The sequence below is a fragment of the Lampris incognitus genome, chromosome 1, assembly GCF_029633865.1.
Source record: "Lampris incognitus isolate fLamInc1 chromosome 1, fLamInc1.hap2, whole genome shotgun sequence".
NCBI classification, from domain to species: domain Eukaryota; kingdom Metazoa; phylum Chordata; class Actinopteri; order Lampriformes; family Lampridae; genus Lampris; species Lampris incognitus.
Genome location: NC_079211.1, coordinates 142085099 through 142104489, shown reverse-complemented (window position 1 = coordinate 142104489; position 19391 = coordinate 142085099). Strand labels below are relative to the sequence as shown.

Below are 19391 nucleotides of genomic sequence, written 5' to 3'. Positions count from 1 at the left end.
ACTACTGTGAAAAGAAAAAGCCACGGCATTAGCAACAGAGAGAAACACTATAACTATAACCTTTATGCTACAAGTGACCACAGAAAATATGCAGGAGAAAAATTATGAATGATGCAATTAATTACCCAGAAGCATTCCCCTTTTCAAGATTACTTCATTCCAAATGGTAAAAAAAGTAAATGCAAAGGTTAGGGAGTGAAATTATTACATAAACCAATGACAATGGTTCACTTGTAGCAGTCGGAATAAAAGGACTGAACCTGGGATCGTTTATCTTCTCCTTTTTGTTAATATTTAACATACTAGGTACACAGTTGATCTCAGGAGGTCAGCAAGGATCTTAGAAAAGCTTTCAATAAGTAGATTATGTGGAATTATTAGGTATAAGGTTAAAAAAAAAACTTCTCTAGAATGGTTATGTAACAGTCAACTGGTATAGCCCAACTCACAAATTTGCCTCAGGGGGCTTTGCAGCAACACAACATCCTGTCCTTAGACCCTCGCATCGGATAAGGAACAACTCAAAAAACAAACAAACAAACAAGCATGTAGAAAAGAATTTGGAGCAACAATTAGTGTCATTTTATTTCAATTAAAATCAATTTTTTTGCACAGCATTACTTCTCCTTTGAGAAAACTAATATCGATTCCGTTTCTGACAAAGGTGACAAGACGTCATACATTCAGCACAATCTTTGAGCTCACAATCCAGTGAAGACAACAAACCAGATGTAATAGCCATAACAATCACAAGACTGGAATTTAGAAAACTGGAAGGCACAATTCAAAAATATTTTAAAGATGTAATCACCGTTATTATTGCTATACTTCATAATGTAAGACATAGTGTTTACGATCCACTCACTGGTGGAATAAAACTACAATCAGAGTCTTGGCTGGATTTCCCACACATCCCAGAAGGCCAACATTGATGTAATCCTCATAACAAAAGAATCGTTTGTCTCATCGTTGATTTTTAAAACATAACTTACACACACTCATAACCATGAGCACATATTTCTCATTATCATCATCAGAGGACAATTTGATTCGGATACTATGACTTACATTTTTTTCCCCACAAAGATGTGTACTTTGGAGCTTGCATATTAAGCGATTGTGCTAAAAGATCAATCAACAGAAGAGGACAACGTGATAAAAACATGAATAAATGTCTATCCAGAGCACTACATCTCTTATTTATCATTGTTCACTGTACAAACCATGTACAGTAAATGACCAACTGGCTAGCTACATCTACATATTGCTGGTTTTCTATATGAAACAGTATGAGCAGAAATAGGCACATAGTACTTTAAAGGCAAGGAAGCACAGGTAATGTTCTATTGAGGTAAGGAACAAATGAAAGGAATGTTGATTGTGTGAACAAAAATTACATTTGGACAGACTCAAAAAGAAAAAGGCTCCAAAAAAGGAAGAAAAAAAAAGGTGCAGTGTAGGATGGATGATAAATCAAGGCAACCTGAACTTTTGCCCCAACTACGCACACTTGTACCACAAACGACTGAATCTTTAGTCACTTGATGAGGTCATGCAATAAAGCTGTAATTCCTTGTTGGACCTATGAAAAAATCATCATAGCATCAAGAAGTATCATGTAAGCAAATGATAAATTAGTCCTAAAAAATAAATTAAAAGATATGGGATACCGGTGTGAAATGGTCAAAGAAGTTGCTGTTATCCATATGTAGATTAAACAGAACCACTGCAAAGTTCAGTGTAGAGTAGCCAGGAGGTGCAGACAGTAAATTCCTGTTTGCACCTCGGATGCAATAACAGAATATATTATACATCAACTATGATAAATAAAACTTATTTGAGCTTTCATCTAACATACAAATCAAGATGTAGTGTATTTGATATATAATGAAGTGGTTTCAAAGCAAATTCTGGTAGTTTATAGCAAAAAGAATTTCAGATGATTATCTTCAAAATGATTAGTTTGTCATCGTCTAATTATTAAGACTTCAGACACAATTTCCAGCGTTTTCAAATAGACAAATTTTACTCCGACTTCACAGAGAGAGTAAAAAAAGAAAGTGCACACTCTAAGGAAATAAAATCTGTTTAAAGATTACATTTCCCAATACACAGTGACAACAGTAGAAAAGCACACAAAATACTTAACTGTGCTTGCTGTTTTTGCTTTAGCATTCCCGGTTGCCCTAAGCTGGCTTGCCAGAGCCGAGGGCGAGCAGGATACTAGGCTGCTCCTCTATTACGCGGACCAAAAGGTTATCTATGTACTCCTCAAGCTCGATGATCTTGGCATCCTTTTTGGACATCTCCATCTGCTGCTTCACTACTAGTGTGATCAGCTCTTCCTGGGTCAGCTGAGTATAAGGTCCACTTTCCACCGAGTCTGCCACCTAAGAGGAATGAGAAGATGATTGCAATGTAATATCATTACCATACCTATGGCATTCTTAATGACGATTTTGTCTACAAAGGTGTATTCCATTTTACAGGCTGTTGGTCGAATGGGTTATTTCAAATGTTCGATTTTTTTTGACTGGGTTGCTGTTAAGCAAATACATTTGAGATCTGAAAAAAATCTTACATAGTGGAGAGACCTATTGTAACTTAAATGATTCCATGACTCTAGTATTTCCTAAGGCTTCAAATTAAATATTTAATAACACATATTAGCCTCCATATAGATGGTAGACTTGAAGGAGCATCTTTGTGGCAATTCCATAAACAGACACCAGAGAAATAGCGGGTATCTGTATCTATGAGAATGTTTATATGAAAGGGTAATGAGTGATATTGAAGTCCAAGGAACAAGCACTATTTTTAATCACGCAACGTTAAACCACATATTCTGCCCCATGTTTGAGTGTCAGTGAACCAGAAGCCATCATGCACTGCAATCCGACCGAGATGTTCTGGGGGAAGCTAAACTCAGCTTTGTTACCAAGAAAGATTTAGTGATGTAATAGCCTATATGCATCTTAAAATCCTTTCGCAGTACTGTCTCTCATATAAATGCAGTGGTACCTTTATCTTCCCTGCTGTGTTGTCATGCTTTTTTGCATCTCTCACAGCAGGGCTGCTGATGGAATACTGGTTCTCCACTGAACTCATGGGCTTCACCGGATGAGGCCTGTCAAGAGATGGAATATTTTTCTTATATGCACATTTCAAAGAAATTACTTACATTATTGCACTCAATACAAATGCAGCATGACAACTGATGTGCATAGACTTCAGAGAGCATAGTTATTAGATAAAAAAAAGTTACTATGCATTGACTGAAAGAAAAAGATGAATAAAATGTTCTGCAGCTTCAAGTTCTGTCAAAAGGACTGCCTTCGTTTCCCCCTGCACACTGTCAGCCAGATATACTATTGCACATGAAACTTAAGCTTTCCACAGTAGAAAGCTACCTCAGATAAACACCAGCACTTCACCTCCACAGATATATCAACAGCCAACCAGTTTTTTACATAAGGCTAATCAACTCATCACTGTGACATTCTTGCAAATACATACTTCGTAACTAGCCTTTTCAAGCTCACCTGCGAGGTGTTGAGGCCAGCCCACCTCCATTGCTATTCTGTGCACTTACAGGCTGAACATCAGAGGGTGAAACCCAGGCCCGCAAAAGACTCTTTCCCCCAGACAAACCTCCTGGCTCAAATGCAGATTCGTCCATAGCTACCTGGTGAGCCTCTGGGGTAGTCAAAACAGAGGACACGGGGGAAGAGGAGAGTACATTGAAAGGATCTGCTCCAGATACATCTGTGCTAAAGGGAGTTTCCACCCTTTCTCCTCCATAATAGCTGTTCTTTGATTTTTCATCAACTTGAGACGGCAGTGTAAGGGATCCATAGGTAATAGACATAGATGGAGTATCTTTGGGTGTGAGGCCTTGATTAGCTGCGACTGTTTCTTCATTAGATGCTGGTTCTTGCAGAACTTTGGTCTCTCTGGTATTAGATGGAGCATGAGTTGAATAAACCTCTGTTTTTTGCTGTGAATGTTTTGCTTGGAAAACAGGACCATGCTGACCTTGTTCGAAACCCTGATTCTTGTGCTCAGGCTTTTTGTCTGCATTGCTGCCATAAAAGCTGGAAAAGGGATCTCTTGGATTCTCTGACCTGTAAAGTTTATCAAGATCATCTCCTGACATTCCCTGATCTTCAAATTTCTGCTCTCTCTGCACTTTGCCAGTGAAAACATCTTCAACATGGCCCTGATCCAATTGTGTCCATGGGTCTTTGGAATGAAGCTCACCACTGGGGAATGGGTCATCAGCAAACTTCTCATTTGTCGCCATCATCTTCTTGTCCCAATCTTTATCATCTGAGGTGGATACTGTTGGCTTGCTGCTATTAATATTATGGACAGAAACGGTTTGTCTTGTGTTAGAGTCTGTTTGTTTCATTGACTCTTTACTAACACCCCTTTGTCTGGGTTTGGCTGTGGGCATTTCTTCAGCGTTTTGGTCATCATCCAGTCCTAAGTTCCCTCCTATTTGACTAATAGGTCTGGGCACCTCATCTGGCAGCACTTGTTTGTGATCAGTAGTGAGAGTGGGTGGGTGCAGTGCCTTTCTTGCCCCATCCTTGGGTATCACCAATCGAACATCTCTGTTTGAAGTGTCAGTATTTACAGATCCTGCATTAGACCTCTCCACAGATGGGTGAGCTTGTACAACATTCTGGTTTGGTTTTTGGATGGAATCAACTGGTCTGGGGTGTGTAGCAGCAAGTACTTTAGGAGGAGCGGGGGCTGCCACCTTTTTTAAAGAGATTGGTTTGGTCTCATGAGATTGTGTTTGCTGGTGGTGGGGGACAGTAGACCTCGCCTGTGTGAGTGAGGATCTAAGAGGGGGTGTATGATCTTCTGGGCCATCCACACTCATTTCTTGACCAATTAATGTTGGTGGATAGTCCCTCTTTCTCTGATTAACCTCAGCAATGATATGATCCCATCGAGAATGACCTTGTACTCCATGTCTTTTCTGTGGAAACAAGGTTTCATAGTCTGGAAGTGGCAGAGGTGGTCTTTTGCCATGCTCTGCTCTATTCTCCTCAATGTTTCCTGCATTTTCAATCGCCCTAATAGGGACAAGATTACTTCCACCAGCAGATACACTTCTTGTTGGTGTTGGTGGTTCCACTGGTGTAGAAATTCCAGTGTGAGCTCTATGAGCATTACTGGTTGGTGGAAGGGGTGCTCTTCTCTTCTTCTCAGTCAAAACTGGTGAAGATCCCACAGAGGACAAATTCTCTGTGCTTCCAGGGTGGGAGCTTCTATCAGGTTTAGGGGGGGCAAGGGATGAATGCAAGTTGGAGAACATATCAGGGGACTCGGACGGGACACTAGAGAGGGTGGATTCAGAGGTGGTTGGGGAAGGAGGACACTGCTGACTATGGGTTTGAGAGTCAGTGGGTTCAGGTGTCAGACTTTCAGCCAATCTGCCAGGGAGTGAGAACAAAGGCCTAAAGGTAAGTATGTACCCTAAAATGTGACCCTGGTCACCACCATAAACCCATCACCCATATTACAAGCATCTCTCAGACAAGTCCATCAACAGTGGTAGTACATTCTGCTATAGCTTCTATAGTATAATAAAAACATTCTAGCAAAATAAAAAATTGAGACATGCAGCCTCAAAGGAATGATCCACGCAAAAATTAAAGGGCTATTTCCTAGGCTATGTGTTTAGACCATAGAAAACAGAAATAAGACTGTGATGTCATAGAAAAACAACAATAAAACTGTACATATCCCCTTAAAAATTCCCCCAGGCAGTGTTACAGCATTTGTTAGTATTTGTTAGTATGATATCAATCTCACTTTGTTATCAAATGGATTTTCCTATAAATCAGCAAACAACAACCTGCCCTCGTGTTCATTTTAGAATTCTGTTAAAATGCCATCATGCCAGTAAACACAGTGATTGTGTTATGAAATCTAACATGGCTCGAGCTGAAAAAATTAATACCTTATACATACATCAGAATTGTAAATATGACTGGCCATGATTAGGCTACCTCAAAGCCTGTGCAACAGGACACCATCATGAAATTGACTCTATTGCCTTATGGCTTCCAATACTTCCAGTGCTTCTAATAGATAATTACATTATGCTGAGCTGAAAACAAAAACTACTAATTTTTAACACTTTAGATCTGCCAGTAACTATGCATTACGCATCAAACAGCTTATATGTGGTAGCTTCAGGGTAGTAGTGACACAACAAATGACCCAAATTCTTCTAGTATAAGTCTCAATTAGAAGCCTTACCAAGCAAATTATACTAATAATAAGTCACAAACAAACTTTAACATAGAAAACATATTACCATTACAATCCAATTTAAAAAGTGTTCCAAAGCGAAAAAAGACTTAAAAAAAAACAACAACCAAAGTCAACCTCTCAAGGTATCAAAATAAGACAGTAACACGGCTGGCTAGTCATCCTTTGTGAGATCATTTCAGCCTACAACCTGTTCTACATCATACCATTCCTAAAAAACAGATGACACGCCCAGATTCGACAGTACAAACCAAGAACCACAGTGACCTAACTGGCTGAACAGGTCCATCACCAATCTAAGGAAATTCTTTTTGTAGCACAAGATGCTCAGAAAGTTGAGCCAGGGTAAGCAAGGAGAGGAAAAAAGCTGTAGAATACCCAATTCCAGTTAGTTTTAATTTAACATTCATTCAATTTGAGAGACTCAAGGAATAATAAACCATCGCTTTCCATCCCATTATCTTACATAGTCATATGTAGCCTATTAGTACTGCATTTTTGCTTCTTAATGCTGGCATCTTATTTTGGTCTGGGTTAATGAAGCAAAGCAAAACCATCAATCTGAACTTCATGCTGCCGTTATGTCATCATACTGGTAAATTGCAGGTCACTGATTGAATAAAAATGCAAATAAGGCCAAATGGCAAAGATAGTGTGCAGGGGTATTGGAGGATTAAATTGATTAAAATTAGAATTAGATTGCAATACTAACACGCGCGCACACACAAAACACACAGAAGCATGTAAACAGTAAAAGGGTACCCTCTTGTCACTGTCACTTTACTTAAAAATAAAAGAAAAACACCTACCTTGGTTTGACTGCAGACACTTTAGCAGTTCGGTTGAGGAAGACCATGGCAGATGGGGTTTGCTGGTTGCGAATGTTTTTCTGTTGATCTGCTGCTTTCTCATCAAAAGGATTTAGGGCTTCTGGGCTGAGGGGGATCTCCTCGAATGGGTTGGTGGACTGGTGGGGACTATGTACTTCCAGATCTCCTGAAGCATGATGAGGGTCAGGTATGGGTGCCACTTCTTTAACGTCACTTTGTTGCTGAACCTCCTCCTTTTTCTCTTCTTTCTTTCTGATCATACCAAACAAAGAGGAGAGCCTTTCACTCATGGAGGCTTCTTCCTGGCGTTTCTGCTCCTCTTCTCTGTGTGCCTCCTCTCGTCTCTGACGCTCTTCTTCAAGCCTCTGTTTCTCCATCACTTCCAATCTCCTGCGTTCTTCTTGTTTTCGCCTCTCCTCCTCCTCCTCTTCCATCCGTTTCTTCCTCTTTGCCTCATCCTCTAAAAAGCGCCTCCTTCTCTCCTGTTCCTCCTGGTATTTGCGTTCCTCTTCCTCCTGCAGTCGCTTGACCTGTGCCCTGTGTTTCTCCTCTTCCTCCAGTCTCTTGGCCTCTGCGCTGCGCCTCTCCTCTGCCTGCTTTCTCTCTTCCTCCTCAAGATGGCGCTGTTGATCCAGCAGAGCTCTGTCTGTGGGCTCCTGCCTGGAAGGGACAGCAAAGCCTTTGAGAGATTGTGCAGAGACGTCAGAGTCATGTCTGTGGACATCCTCCACGGAGCCCTGGCCAGAGCTGTTCAGGCTGAGCGTTGACCCACTCTTGGGCTCGACCTCCTCTGCATACACATGGCTGCCATTGATGCAAAGGTTGTTCAGGTCACTAGAGCTCTGTTTGGACCGACCCAGTAGAGAGAAGGGGCCCTGAGACACCTTACTGTCATTGCTGCCCGTGCGCTTGTGGCCCAGGAGCTTAAATTTCTTTTTAACTGTTGGAAAGAAAGGTGAAGTATGATGCCATTATTTACATGCAAAACATTACATAACTTGCAAAGTACAGCAAAGAAAAAACAAAATACGTCAGGGTTTGTGGCTCAAGTTACCTTCAGGAGAGTCGACATTGAGGCCAGAGGAACGGCTGCCACTGAGAGAGGAGTTCTTCTCAGGGAGAGTGCCCAGAGTAGACATGGACTGTGAGATGTTGCGCTGTAAGTTTGATTTGGGAGCAAAGAGTGACTTCAGCTTCGACTTCTTCTTGATCCCCGGATATTGACTGAGTGACTGAGAATCGGCCTCTCCATCACTGTCTGTTAGGACTTGGCTGACAGACGGCACAATAGCAGAGGCCGAATCAGAAAGGCCCTCCGTTTTCTTCCCACGAACTTTGTCCTTTATTTTAGAGATGCGGGAACGTGGTCTGTCCTGCATGGAAAGGTCAAACATGCTGGCTGACAAGTTGTTTCTCATGAACTGGATGTCAAGCAGCACCTCTCCCCGGGCTTTGTCCTCCTTCCCAGTCTTATCCACCAGTTTGAACCAACTATGAATAACAGAGAGAACAGCTTTTAATTAAAATGGAAACATTACTAGACCTTTTTACTTCAACTTTGATACCTAATGAGGTTTATTCAAAGCAGCTACAAGGAGTTTGGGATGTTTGTAGACGTCATGTGCCCCTGGGGACAAAAGCAGTAGAAGAACTTCATTTTGCATTAGTCGCAAAGATCTAAAATGATTCTCTGGTAACTCATGCATTTGGTTAGAAGAGAAGAGTGAGTGACGTAATGATGTTTTAGAAAAAAAAAGCTCTTTGCAAGATAAACAGCTATGAGTTTATATATCTCTAATTGTGGCTATGCATCCCGTCTGTGTAGCAAACTGTTTCATTAGTTTTTGTGGGGAATCTGACCCCGAGACAAGCATTTGGAATCATTAAATAGCAACATCTAATATCGCTGACAGTCTCATTTGCTTATTTTTGTCATACTGAGACATCAAAATCAAATTCAGATTGATAAATAATGAGTGAAAAGTCCTCGTAGCAGCTTTGATTGAAAAAAAAAAAGTTTTTGCATCATCTTTATTCAGCCCATTGTCCCTGACTCAACAGCCTGTTTCTGTGGACCTGTTGCTGATAGATAGCGTTAACTGGTGTACAGTTTGTTCCAGTGCCTGCTCGGAACAACGTGTTAGCCAGAGATAAAGCACAACAAACATGGCTTTGTCCTGGCTCACCAACTCACATCTTCCTTGTAGAACACAATCAGTACATGTCAGTAATTCCATGCGGGAGTGTTTTGGAAGAGACTTTCTATAATCATTTCAAAACAAGTAGCTACTCCTGTTACATGCAAATATTGAGTTTATGCCAGTGCAATTAAAGCTCTGGCATCAATAGCTCTTGTGGTACAGGAAATGAAAGGAGTGCCCGATAAGCTACACCCATCCCCTTTTTGAATTGTTGTCCTAAGCACGATTTACCCTTTCACCCGATAGGCCAAAAGGTCACTGCGTGAATTCCTCCTTGAAGATATCATAGGAGTGTTCTTCACTAGAGTGAGGAGGTTCAAAGGAAGTCCATGGGAGATAAAGTGTTAGATTCGTCACTGTATATATAGAGACATTAGGCACTAACCTACCGTCTTTGTCAAGCAGCAACCAGACAATCTTTTGAGCAGTTCATGTCGAGTTCAGCATGACAGCATTCATTTTAGTGTTGTTAAAAAAAATTTTTTAAAAAAAAAACCCAAAAGGCTCTACTGGGAAAACCCATCAGGAAACTTGCATGGGAGAAGACAAACATTCCACACAGCTTTTTCAGATAAATAGGGAGGGCACTTTAAAGGATGTAATGAAGGCTGCACTGAGTCTAATTTAAACATTCCTCTCCCATCCAAAATACGGCATGCCAAGTCAAACAACACTTGTTGGCCCGGGCTTACTCAGAGCGCAGAAGAGTTACACCAGTCCTAATATAAAACAAACATAAAACAAGAAAATATGCGATTGTGTCCTCCTTCCCCGCAACTTCTCATTCACCGAGGACGTGAGCCTTATTAGAATAAGGGGAACAAAGTACTACAGTGACAGTTTATTAGTTGACAAGAATCTTTGGCTGTGTTTGTACAGAAATACTGGACTATACCCCGACACGGCTCTGGCCAGTCCTGCTAGACAGGTTCTCACTGAAGTCGACACTTCCCCAGAGAATCTGTATTTAGCTTACAACTGGACAACTTCCAGATTCCAGAGATCCCAGTTAACTGGGTGGTGAGCCAGACTGTGATAATGACTTTGACTTTGTGAAACGGATCCCCTTTCTTCGCTCATCGTGTGGTAGGACAGACACAGACACAAACTGATTTGGGCCCAAAGATTGAAAGACTGAGGTCAAGCGAAAAAAAAAGGGGGCTTTCTTTTGTGCGCACCCTATTATTTTAGTTTGTTATTTTGGGTAAATTGCTTTTGTCTGTATGTTTAAACTGCTACTTTTGTGTAATAATACAAATTCATTTTGGTGTGTAATTCCCTTAATTGACATTCAAACCCTCGGGCTCTTGCCGTCCTAGTTTCTTCTGAGGTTGGTCCGCATTCACATCATTGATAACCTATTAAGCTAGTATACTACTGCAACCTACTGATAAAAAGTGATCAGGGTTACACATTTTGCAGGTGGTAAAATAAAAAGCGGTTGATATGGAAAAATATTATATTGTTTTCTATAATATCAACACACTGACAGCTGGTATTACTAACATTTGTTTGTATTTCACTTGGGCATCTAGACTTAGACTGCTTTTATTGCCATTTCCGCATATGAGCACGTCTCATACATACAGGGAGCGAGAGTGTGCTTCACACGGACCACAGTTCTTCATAAAAACAAATAGTGCGCAATAGATATTAAAGAACAAAAAGTACTTCACAAACCTAAATGTCACAAGGACACCTGACACGGACATCGAGTTTCTAGCAGCGGTAGTTGCGCGGGTAGGTGTGTTGTTTAGAGTGACAGTGCAGTTATTTGTGCAAAAAGAAGAAGGTCAAAAAGTCATGGTGTAGAAGGTCCGAGTGTTCAAGCTGATGAGGAACCTCACGGTCTGAGGAATGAAACTGTTGCAAAGGCTGGTGGAGGCAGCACGGATGCTTCACCACCTCCCGCCAGAGGGTAGGGGGGCTTTAAGGACTAAAAGATGAGGTCTCCTACCAAACAGAATACGCAGAAAAAATGAAATCAGAAAACATACCAAAAATCAGTTTTGAAACACTTCTTGAAAAGTGAGAAAAGGTACTTTGAAAAAAAAAATCATCACAAATGCATGAGGAGAATAAAGCCGTTCGGAGAAAGTGGTGAGACAAGTGGTGCGACATCAGAAACCGCCCACGCCGCTGAGCTCCCGAATTAAAGTGTAGCCGAATGCTGTAAATTCATATTTTCCGTTATTCCTATTTAACTGAGATGGGTCCTTAAAATTAGACCTATGACGTGGTTCATTTGCCATTCACAACGCCAACACTGGAAAAATTTGTCCTGCTTCAACTACGAATGAATGGGACCGGAATCAACAGAAACTGAAGCAGTGCAGATCTCCACCAGGCGTACGTTATCTCCTCTTCTCCAGTGTTCGAACTTGGCGGCAAATCCTTTCTTTCCCCTTCCGGGAGAAGGGAAATACACACTCACACACGGATTAAAAAAAAAAAAAAATTATTTTTCCTGCCATTATAGACCTGCGCAGCACCCAAGTCGATTGAAGGGGAAATATGGAAAAAAGAAGTGGTCAGTCAGCTGTGACTGTGATTAATCCTACTCTTGAAATGCTATTTCTATAGTGGAGTTTTAACATTGGAGACTATGGCACTTCCATGTGACAGCGAGGTGACGAAGGGGAATTATTTTTGGTTCATGCAGTGTTCGTCCAGCTCTCCTGTGGTGAGATCAACAGTAAATGAGTTTCTGACATGCGAAACACAATCGACTTCTCGTTTACTTTCAAGACTCGTACCCAAATGCATAACACTTTGGGTGGCACAGTGGCCCAGTGGTTAGCGCCGTTGCCCCAGAGCAACAACGTCCTGGGTTCGAACCCATGGCCAACCCAGGTCCTTTCTGTGTGGAGTTTGCACGTTCTCCCCGTGTCTGCGTGGATTTCCTCTGGGTGCTCCGGTTTCCTCCCACCATCAAAAAGGCATGCATGTTAGGGTTAATACTCCTGTCTGTGCCCCTGACCAAGGCAACGGAAAGAAGAACTGGAGTTGGTCCCTGGGCGCTGCACCACAGCTGCCCACTGCTCCTATACAATAGGATGGGTTGAATACTGAAGACAAATTTCATTGTAACTGAGCAACTGCACAAAGGCAAAAATAAAGTGGCTTTCTTCTTCTCTGACACTGTCGCCGCCCGATCCGACTCAACCGTAAATGTGAGTCATGCATGCGCACAATTGACTTCGCTCGGGCAGCAACGGAAAGCCGTGTTGGGCAAGCTGGTGAGTGAATGGAGAGGAGGAGCAGCGATAGCGAGAACCAACGTTTTTTTTGAAGGTTTTTAATCACTGCAACCATGTGAAGTTCTTCATCATAGACTCATAAGTGCACAAAAATGTTAAGGCTGATAGGTCCAGTGGGTTGCGAGATTAGCCGTGGACAGACATACACACCCACACACAAATCCTCACAAATAGGCAACCAAACACATAATCCCCTCCAGGCTACTGCCTGGGGGAGATAATAAACAAGTGTTTATTTAAAACGAGTTTCACTTTGCATTGCCCTATTTGAGTCCCCTGGATCAGCACTAAAAACCTTTTTTCATTTGCCATTACCAGAGGAAAATAAAGTGATGCTTTCTTTTTTCTTTTTACCCCCCCTCCCTTTCTTTCTCCCCACCTGTACCTATCCAATTACCCCACTCTTCCGAGCCGTCCCGGTTGCTGCTCCACTCCCTCTGCCGATCCAGGGAGGGCTGCAGACTACCACATGCCTCCTCCGATACACGAGGAGTCGCCAGCCGCTTCTTTTCACCCGACAGTGAGGAGCTTCGCCAGGGGGACGTAGTGCGTGGGAGGATCACGCTATTCCCCCCAGTTCCCCCTCCTCCCCGAACAGGCACCCCGACCGACCAGAGGAGGCGCTAGTGCAACGACCAGGACACACCCACACCCAGCTTCCCGCCGGCAGACACGGCCAATTGTGTCTGTAGGGACGCCCGACGTAACACGGGGACTTGAACCGGTGATCCCCGTGTTGGTAGGCAACGGAATAGACTGCTATGCTACCCGGACTCCCCTAAGTGATGCTTTCTTGATGTACCATAAATGGTTCCTAACTCTCTCCCCACAGGCAACCGACTACCTCAATATAAGAGAAAAAATAAAAACAGCACGAATAAATAAAAACAAATATCAAACATTTGGAAAAGCTTTCATATGAACTCAAACCCTGTCAGCGATGCTTCATAAATTCACAAATGACTCTGGATGATCTCTTTTCTTTAACAAGCTGAAACGTGTGTTCACATAACCTTGTTTTGTGGAGATCGTGCCCGGCTCTGCTATGCTAGAGGACAAAAGGGCCACCGTTTAGCAGGTAAACTTAGCCTTCAGCGTCAGTCTACATCAGCACAACAGGGAGGTAGGAGAGTAATCCAATACCTCATGGAGAGTAATCTAATACCTCATGGAGAGTAATCCAATACCTCACACTTCCAGGGGAGAACAAACACAGTACCACTCGATGACCTTGCCTTCAGTGAGGCCAGATTAGACGGAGCGAGTAGGCCGAGCAAGGGGAGCAAACGCGAAAAGATAACGGACGGAAATTCAGGGGAATCAACTTTGTCATAAATGTGGAAAAACTTACCGAGTATACACAAGATAAGATTTCAGATATAAGAGTACAATAAACGTGTAAATGAGGCAGTTCTTGCGCAACGTAAACACTAATCTTGGTGGGACAATAATAATAAAGTTACTGTAAGAGGGATACAGCTATCACCGGCTCTCTAAATGTTATCCCAGAGAGAAGTCAAATGTGACCATTAAGAGATGGTTAAAAAAAAAAAAAAAAAAAAAGAGGTTCGAAAACCCATCTTCAGATGATGCTTCTATTTCAAAGTTTGGCAAGAACCTTTTATTACATAAGAGGGTGTACTTGACACATTTCAACACTCATGTGGCGTTATTTTGAGCTGTGCTACACCCATGTTACACCCATATATAATTCCACGTGTCATCATGTAACCAACTTGAGTGTGAGAAAAAAATAATGGCAAACAGCCCTGGAAAATGGGCACGTAAACGAGTCAGCTGATAGCCTTTGGTCACACAGCTTGGCGAGGACTGAAATGAACTTCACACTGTCTAAAGACGCGAATTCTCAATATCGCCACAAACTGGAATGGAGAGGGCGGCAGCAACTCCAAGAAGTATCAGCTACAAAAACACATTAGAGTTACAGACAAGAGAAGAAGAAGAAGAAAGCCACTTTATTTTGTCACTGTATTCCCACAATGAATTTGTCTTCTGCATTTAATCCATCCTATTGTATAGGAGCAGTGGGCAGCTGCAGCGCCCAGGGACCAACTCCAGTTCCTCTTTCCATTGCCTTGCTCAGGGGCACAGACAGGAGTATCAACCCTAACATGCATGTCTTTTTAATGGTGGGAGGAAACCGGAGCACCTGGCGGAAACCCACGCAGACACAGGGAAAACATGCAAACTCCACACAGAAAGGACACAGGGACGGCCTGGGGTTCGAACCCAGGACCTTCTTACTGTGAGGCAACAGTTAGCCCAGTGGCTGGGGGGGGTAATGTGATTTGAATTGTTCCGGCTGTTAAAAGGCTTGAGCTGGTGACCTGTTTTTATTCTCAGACACTGATAAGGGAGGGAGACTTTTAAGCCCCTTTTTCAAAGTTAAGCTTATCTTGTTTATAATGTGTCCGGTTTCAGTGTAAAATGAATTATATTCCAACAATTTACAGAGAAAGGTGGTATGAAATAGACTGCCAATTTATGTTTTTGCATAACTCAGAAAGACTAAACTTGACTGCCTGGTATATAGCAGGGGGCATACTCCCAAATCCTCTGCTCCTGGTTTGTCAAGTTAACTGAGTCACTTGTATGAATGGGTGTGAGTGTGTGTGTCGGCCCTGTGCTGGCCTGTCGCCTGTGTCTCCCCGCCTGCCGCCCAATGACTGCTGGAATAGGCTCCAGCATCCCCGTGACCCTGAGAGCAGGATAAGCTGTTCAGATAATCGATGTGCTTCTAAAATGAAGTTATTTTGCTGCAAGGATTACAAGGGTAGCTGAAAGTAGGCCTAATTCTCAAAGTATTTTGGCAGTCAAGAGCTCCAGGGTCTGTGCTCACAAAGCCTTATAATACCCCTTTTACACCAAGCTCTGGACCCACACCGAGCACTGGTATATTACCCTTTTCTATGATATCATTCTTCTTCCACCCTAAAGAAGACAGATATGCATATTCTCCCATCATAGAGGAAGTGACACGAGACTATTATGGAAAACATAGTCGAAACTATGAACTGATATTTAAGATTTTGCATATACGCACTTGTGAAAATTTTGGTTAAGAAAAATTATTAAAGCTAGGCTAAGAAGTAACAAGACGAGGTCAAAACTGGACCGTGTATGGTCAATGTTCGAAACTGTGGCCAATTTGTTACAGGACAAGTCAGTGGTAGTGTCTATAATGTGAATTCCTTGATATTACATGTTTATCTGTTACGTTTAGCTACATTCGACACACTCGAATGGGGGAAGGGGGGAGGAATGTGAAGGGAGTGGGGAGGTTTGTTTTGGTCTGAGATGCTGGTGCTGAATGTTGTATATAGCACCTTTAAGTACTTTGACATAAGAATAACAAAAAACAGTGCTCATGGACAAGTCAATCCATGACAGCAAGAAAACTGAGGACACTGCATCCAAAATGTTACACTGTTAATGATAATGTAGGCCTGTTTCTGTCTGAAGGATTTCTGTTGTCAAACAACTGCAACCTTTTCAAACATGCTACAGCTGTGATGTGTCTCAGAGGTGTCTACCCTTGTTTGACAAGCCATTCACAAGTTGACAACAAAAAAGCAAGCTTGGATAACAACGAGTGAGTGGGGGTCCTGCTTATCTTACACCTGCCCAGCTTCAACCACACGGGACAAAAGGAGAAAGGAGTTGGATGGACATGTTTGTGTCCACTCACTGCGGTGTGAGCTGATATGTGGAAAAGTGAGAACAGAGGGATTCCTGCACTGCCCTGGTTGGATTGCTGTTTTTCTTTCAGATTGCACAGGAGCAAGAAGGCTTACAATCTACAATCTAGTTCATTAGACTAAATTGCAACTCCCAAGATAAACATAGCTCTCCTAAACAAATATCAAAAGTGGTCCTGTTGTTATGTCCAGCATACAGATTGTATTGCTATTTATGTATTTTACATACTACCACTTTGGCATCCCATCAGAAATAATCCCAACCAGTTGTGAAGAACACTCAGATTTACACTTTCTGGAAAAGAAAGTAAATGTGCAGAAATGTTTAGAAAACATTTTACCCAACACAGATATACTGACTGTTCAATGCACTAGTCAGTGCAATATACTGACTGTTCAGTATACTGACCATTCAATGCAGTAGTCAATGCAATATACTGACTGTTCAATGTACTGACTGTTCAGTGCACTAGTCAATGCAATATACTGACTGTTCAATATACTGACTGTTCAATGAACTAGTCAATACAATATACTGACTGTTCAATGAACTAGTCAATGCAGTACACTGACTGTTCAATATACTGACTGTTCAGTGCACTAGTCAGTGCAATATACTGACTGTTCAATATACTGACTGTTCAGTGCACTAGTCAATGCAATATACTGACTGTTCAGTGCACCTTAGAGTTATTACAGTTCTTACAGCATTCCACGTTACAGCCGATTTAAAGCAGACGAAATCAATGACGTCATGGTATGTCGTGTACGTTCACGAGAAACGTTTTAAGAAACGTTGTAACAAGGACACAAAACAGTTCATTTTTTTCCGACGCTGACAAAGGTACTTACTCGGTCTTTTTGCGGGACTTGGCGTCGTGCAGCTCCAGCAAATTAACCACAGCCCGCCCCAAGAACTTGTCGAGACCCACCTGGGCACGGTGCATTACGATGATGTAAAGCGTGCATCGTTCAGCATTACTGGGATGGAACAACGTCAAGTCGAACGACGCCTCTTCCTTCCAAACAGGGGCGACACATTTTTCAGCGACGGATGTGGAAAACTTGTCTTTGGCCAGCTGGATGATGGCATAGGCATCGTTGGTTCCGTTTTTACCCTTAACGCGTAGATTGCGAGCCTGGTGCACCGTTACCTGCACACTTGTAGGATACCACTGCTGGCTTTGCTCCGTCAAAGACATTTTCCACGCTTGTTTAGCCGTGTCACAAGTAACCCCGGTTTCAAACTGGCGAAAAGCTCAATCGGTCGATCGGTTCGTTAACCTTTTGCTTCCCTCAGGTCTCCCCCCCCCCGCTGCCCCCCCCCTCGGTGGCCGTTACCTAGCTTAGCTTCGGTCTCGAATCAGGAAGCGCAGTGGCCACTCGCGAACGCTCAGGTTGTTGTCGTAACAGTTGTCATACTTCTCCTCGCGACATTCGCGCTGTGCCGAAAAACAACGAGACTTAAATGACGTAAACAACGTAACGTCGGCCGCGACACAGTACTCCATACATGACTAAGGTGCAATTCGCTTCTGTAAAGGCTGACTTGCTCGTAGCGTTTTCCTGGCGTCGACTCGGCTGTTGTTGGAAGTTCACTTCCCTAATGACATTAGTTCCCGCCCATACTCTACCTCCTTCTGTCTGATTGGCTAATATTTCTGCCAAACACCAATGCTGCCCGCGATTGGATAGTTGCGTAAGAAGTTGCGGAACTGAGGACCGTTAACCACTTACATCAGCCACAGATCAGCTTACCTCCATGGTTTACTACCTGCCCAGCAGGTTAAGTCAATACAACCAGCGCTTATCAGTAGCATGAGAAGGATTTATAGTTGGGGAGTCCACTACGGATCTCAGTGCAATAATAATAATAATAATAATAATAATAATATGGTCCTGTGACGTCTCCCCGCCTGCCACCCACTGACTGCAGTGATAGGCTCCAGCATCCCTGAGAGCAGGGTGTGGATGATGGATGGATGGATGGAGGGATTTATAGGTAACGTCCAGACAGGTGTGTTTTCCTTTTTATTTTGTATCTGAAACTGCAAGGTACAGTTTGTGGAGTAGGAAATATCTCATTGTGTCACTGTGTCATATTAAAATCTAAATAACGCCAACGGGCTGTAGACACATTTGATGTCATTTAGCAGCAGCAGTAGTAGTAGTGGCAGTAGTAGTAGCAGTAGTAGTAGTAGTAGTAGTAGTAGTAGTAGTAGTAGCAGTAGTAGTAGTAGTAGTAGCAGCAGCAGTAGTAGCAGTAGTAGTAGCAGTAGCAGTAGTAGTAGTTGCAGTAGTAGTAGTAGTAGTCGCAGCAGCAGTAGTAGTAGCAGTAGTAGTAGTAGCAGTAGTAGTAGTAGTAGTAGCAGCAGCAGTAGTAGTAGCAGTAGTAGTAGTAGTAGTAGTAGGCTGTAGTAGTAGCAGTAGTAGTAGTAGCAGCAGCAGTAGTAGTAGCAGTAGTAGTAGTAGTAGCAGCAGCAGTAGTAGTAGCAGTAGTAATAGTAGTAGTAGTAGTAGTAGTAGTAGGCTGTAGACATGTTTGGAAACTGTACCTTACTTTTTTTTTATATCAAATAGGTTTAGCATGTCAAACAAACGAACAAAATAAGTAAGTAAATGAAAACACCAAGGAATAACAATCACTGAATCAACAAGGTGGAAATTAACCTATATAATGTTGTGTCAAGTCAAATCAATTTTATTTGTATAGCCCACTATCACAAATTACACATTTGCCTCAAGGGGCACAGACATTTTTTGTGTGGGGGAGATTGGGGCATGGTCATGTGATGGGTAATCGATGAGTGAATCTATGAATGTTCTCATAAGGTTCTAGTCACCAAGCCACTTAAGTATTCTGATTCTGACGCTGATATCAAGTTATTTAAGTGCAGCCGAACATTAGGCTGTATTGCTTTGAAAATGTAAACTGATATTACAGGGATTTAAAAGCTGTATTCTGAATGACAGAAGGCCAAAAATGACTACATTTTGATGGGTGTTTGTACACTTGCACTGTCATGTTTCATGATTCAAGTTGAACTCTGGCCTTTATTTCTTTTGAAAAGCAAAAATATTATTAGAATG

The 19391-nt window shown here is 42.3% G+C and overlaps 1 protein-coding gene across 2 annotated transcripts; it reads right to left on the bottom strand.

The window, feature by feature from the left end:
* Positions 1 to 296: 296 nt before the first annotated feature.
* On the bottom strand, positions 297 to 17602 carry rab11fip1a (RAB11 family interacting protein 1 (class I) a). Of its 2 annotated transcripts, XM_056275280.1 has the most exons (6): positions 17154 to 17602; positions 8176 to 8612; positions 7101 to 8061; positions 3543 to 5447; positions 3022 to 3127; positions 297 to 2390 (listed from the first exon to the last, which is right to left on the bottom strand). In XM_056275280.1, the coding sequence occupies exons 1-6, from the start codon at positions 17501 to 17503 to the stop codon at positions 2187 to 2189; spliced, it is 3963 nt and encodes a 1320-aa protein (XP_056131255.1). In that variant the 5' UTR covers positions 17504 to 17602; the 3' UTR covers positions 297 to 2186. The 2 variants fall into 2 exon arrangements, with proteins under 2 accessions (XP_056131255.1, XP_056131262.1); XM_056275287.1 differs by lacking the exon at positions 3543 to 5447 and having other exon boundaries at positions 307 to 2390.
* Between the last annotated feature and the right edge of the window lie 1789 nt (positions 17603 to 19391).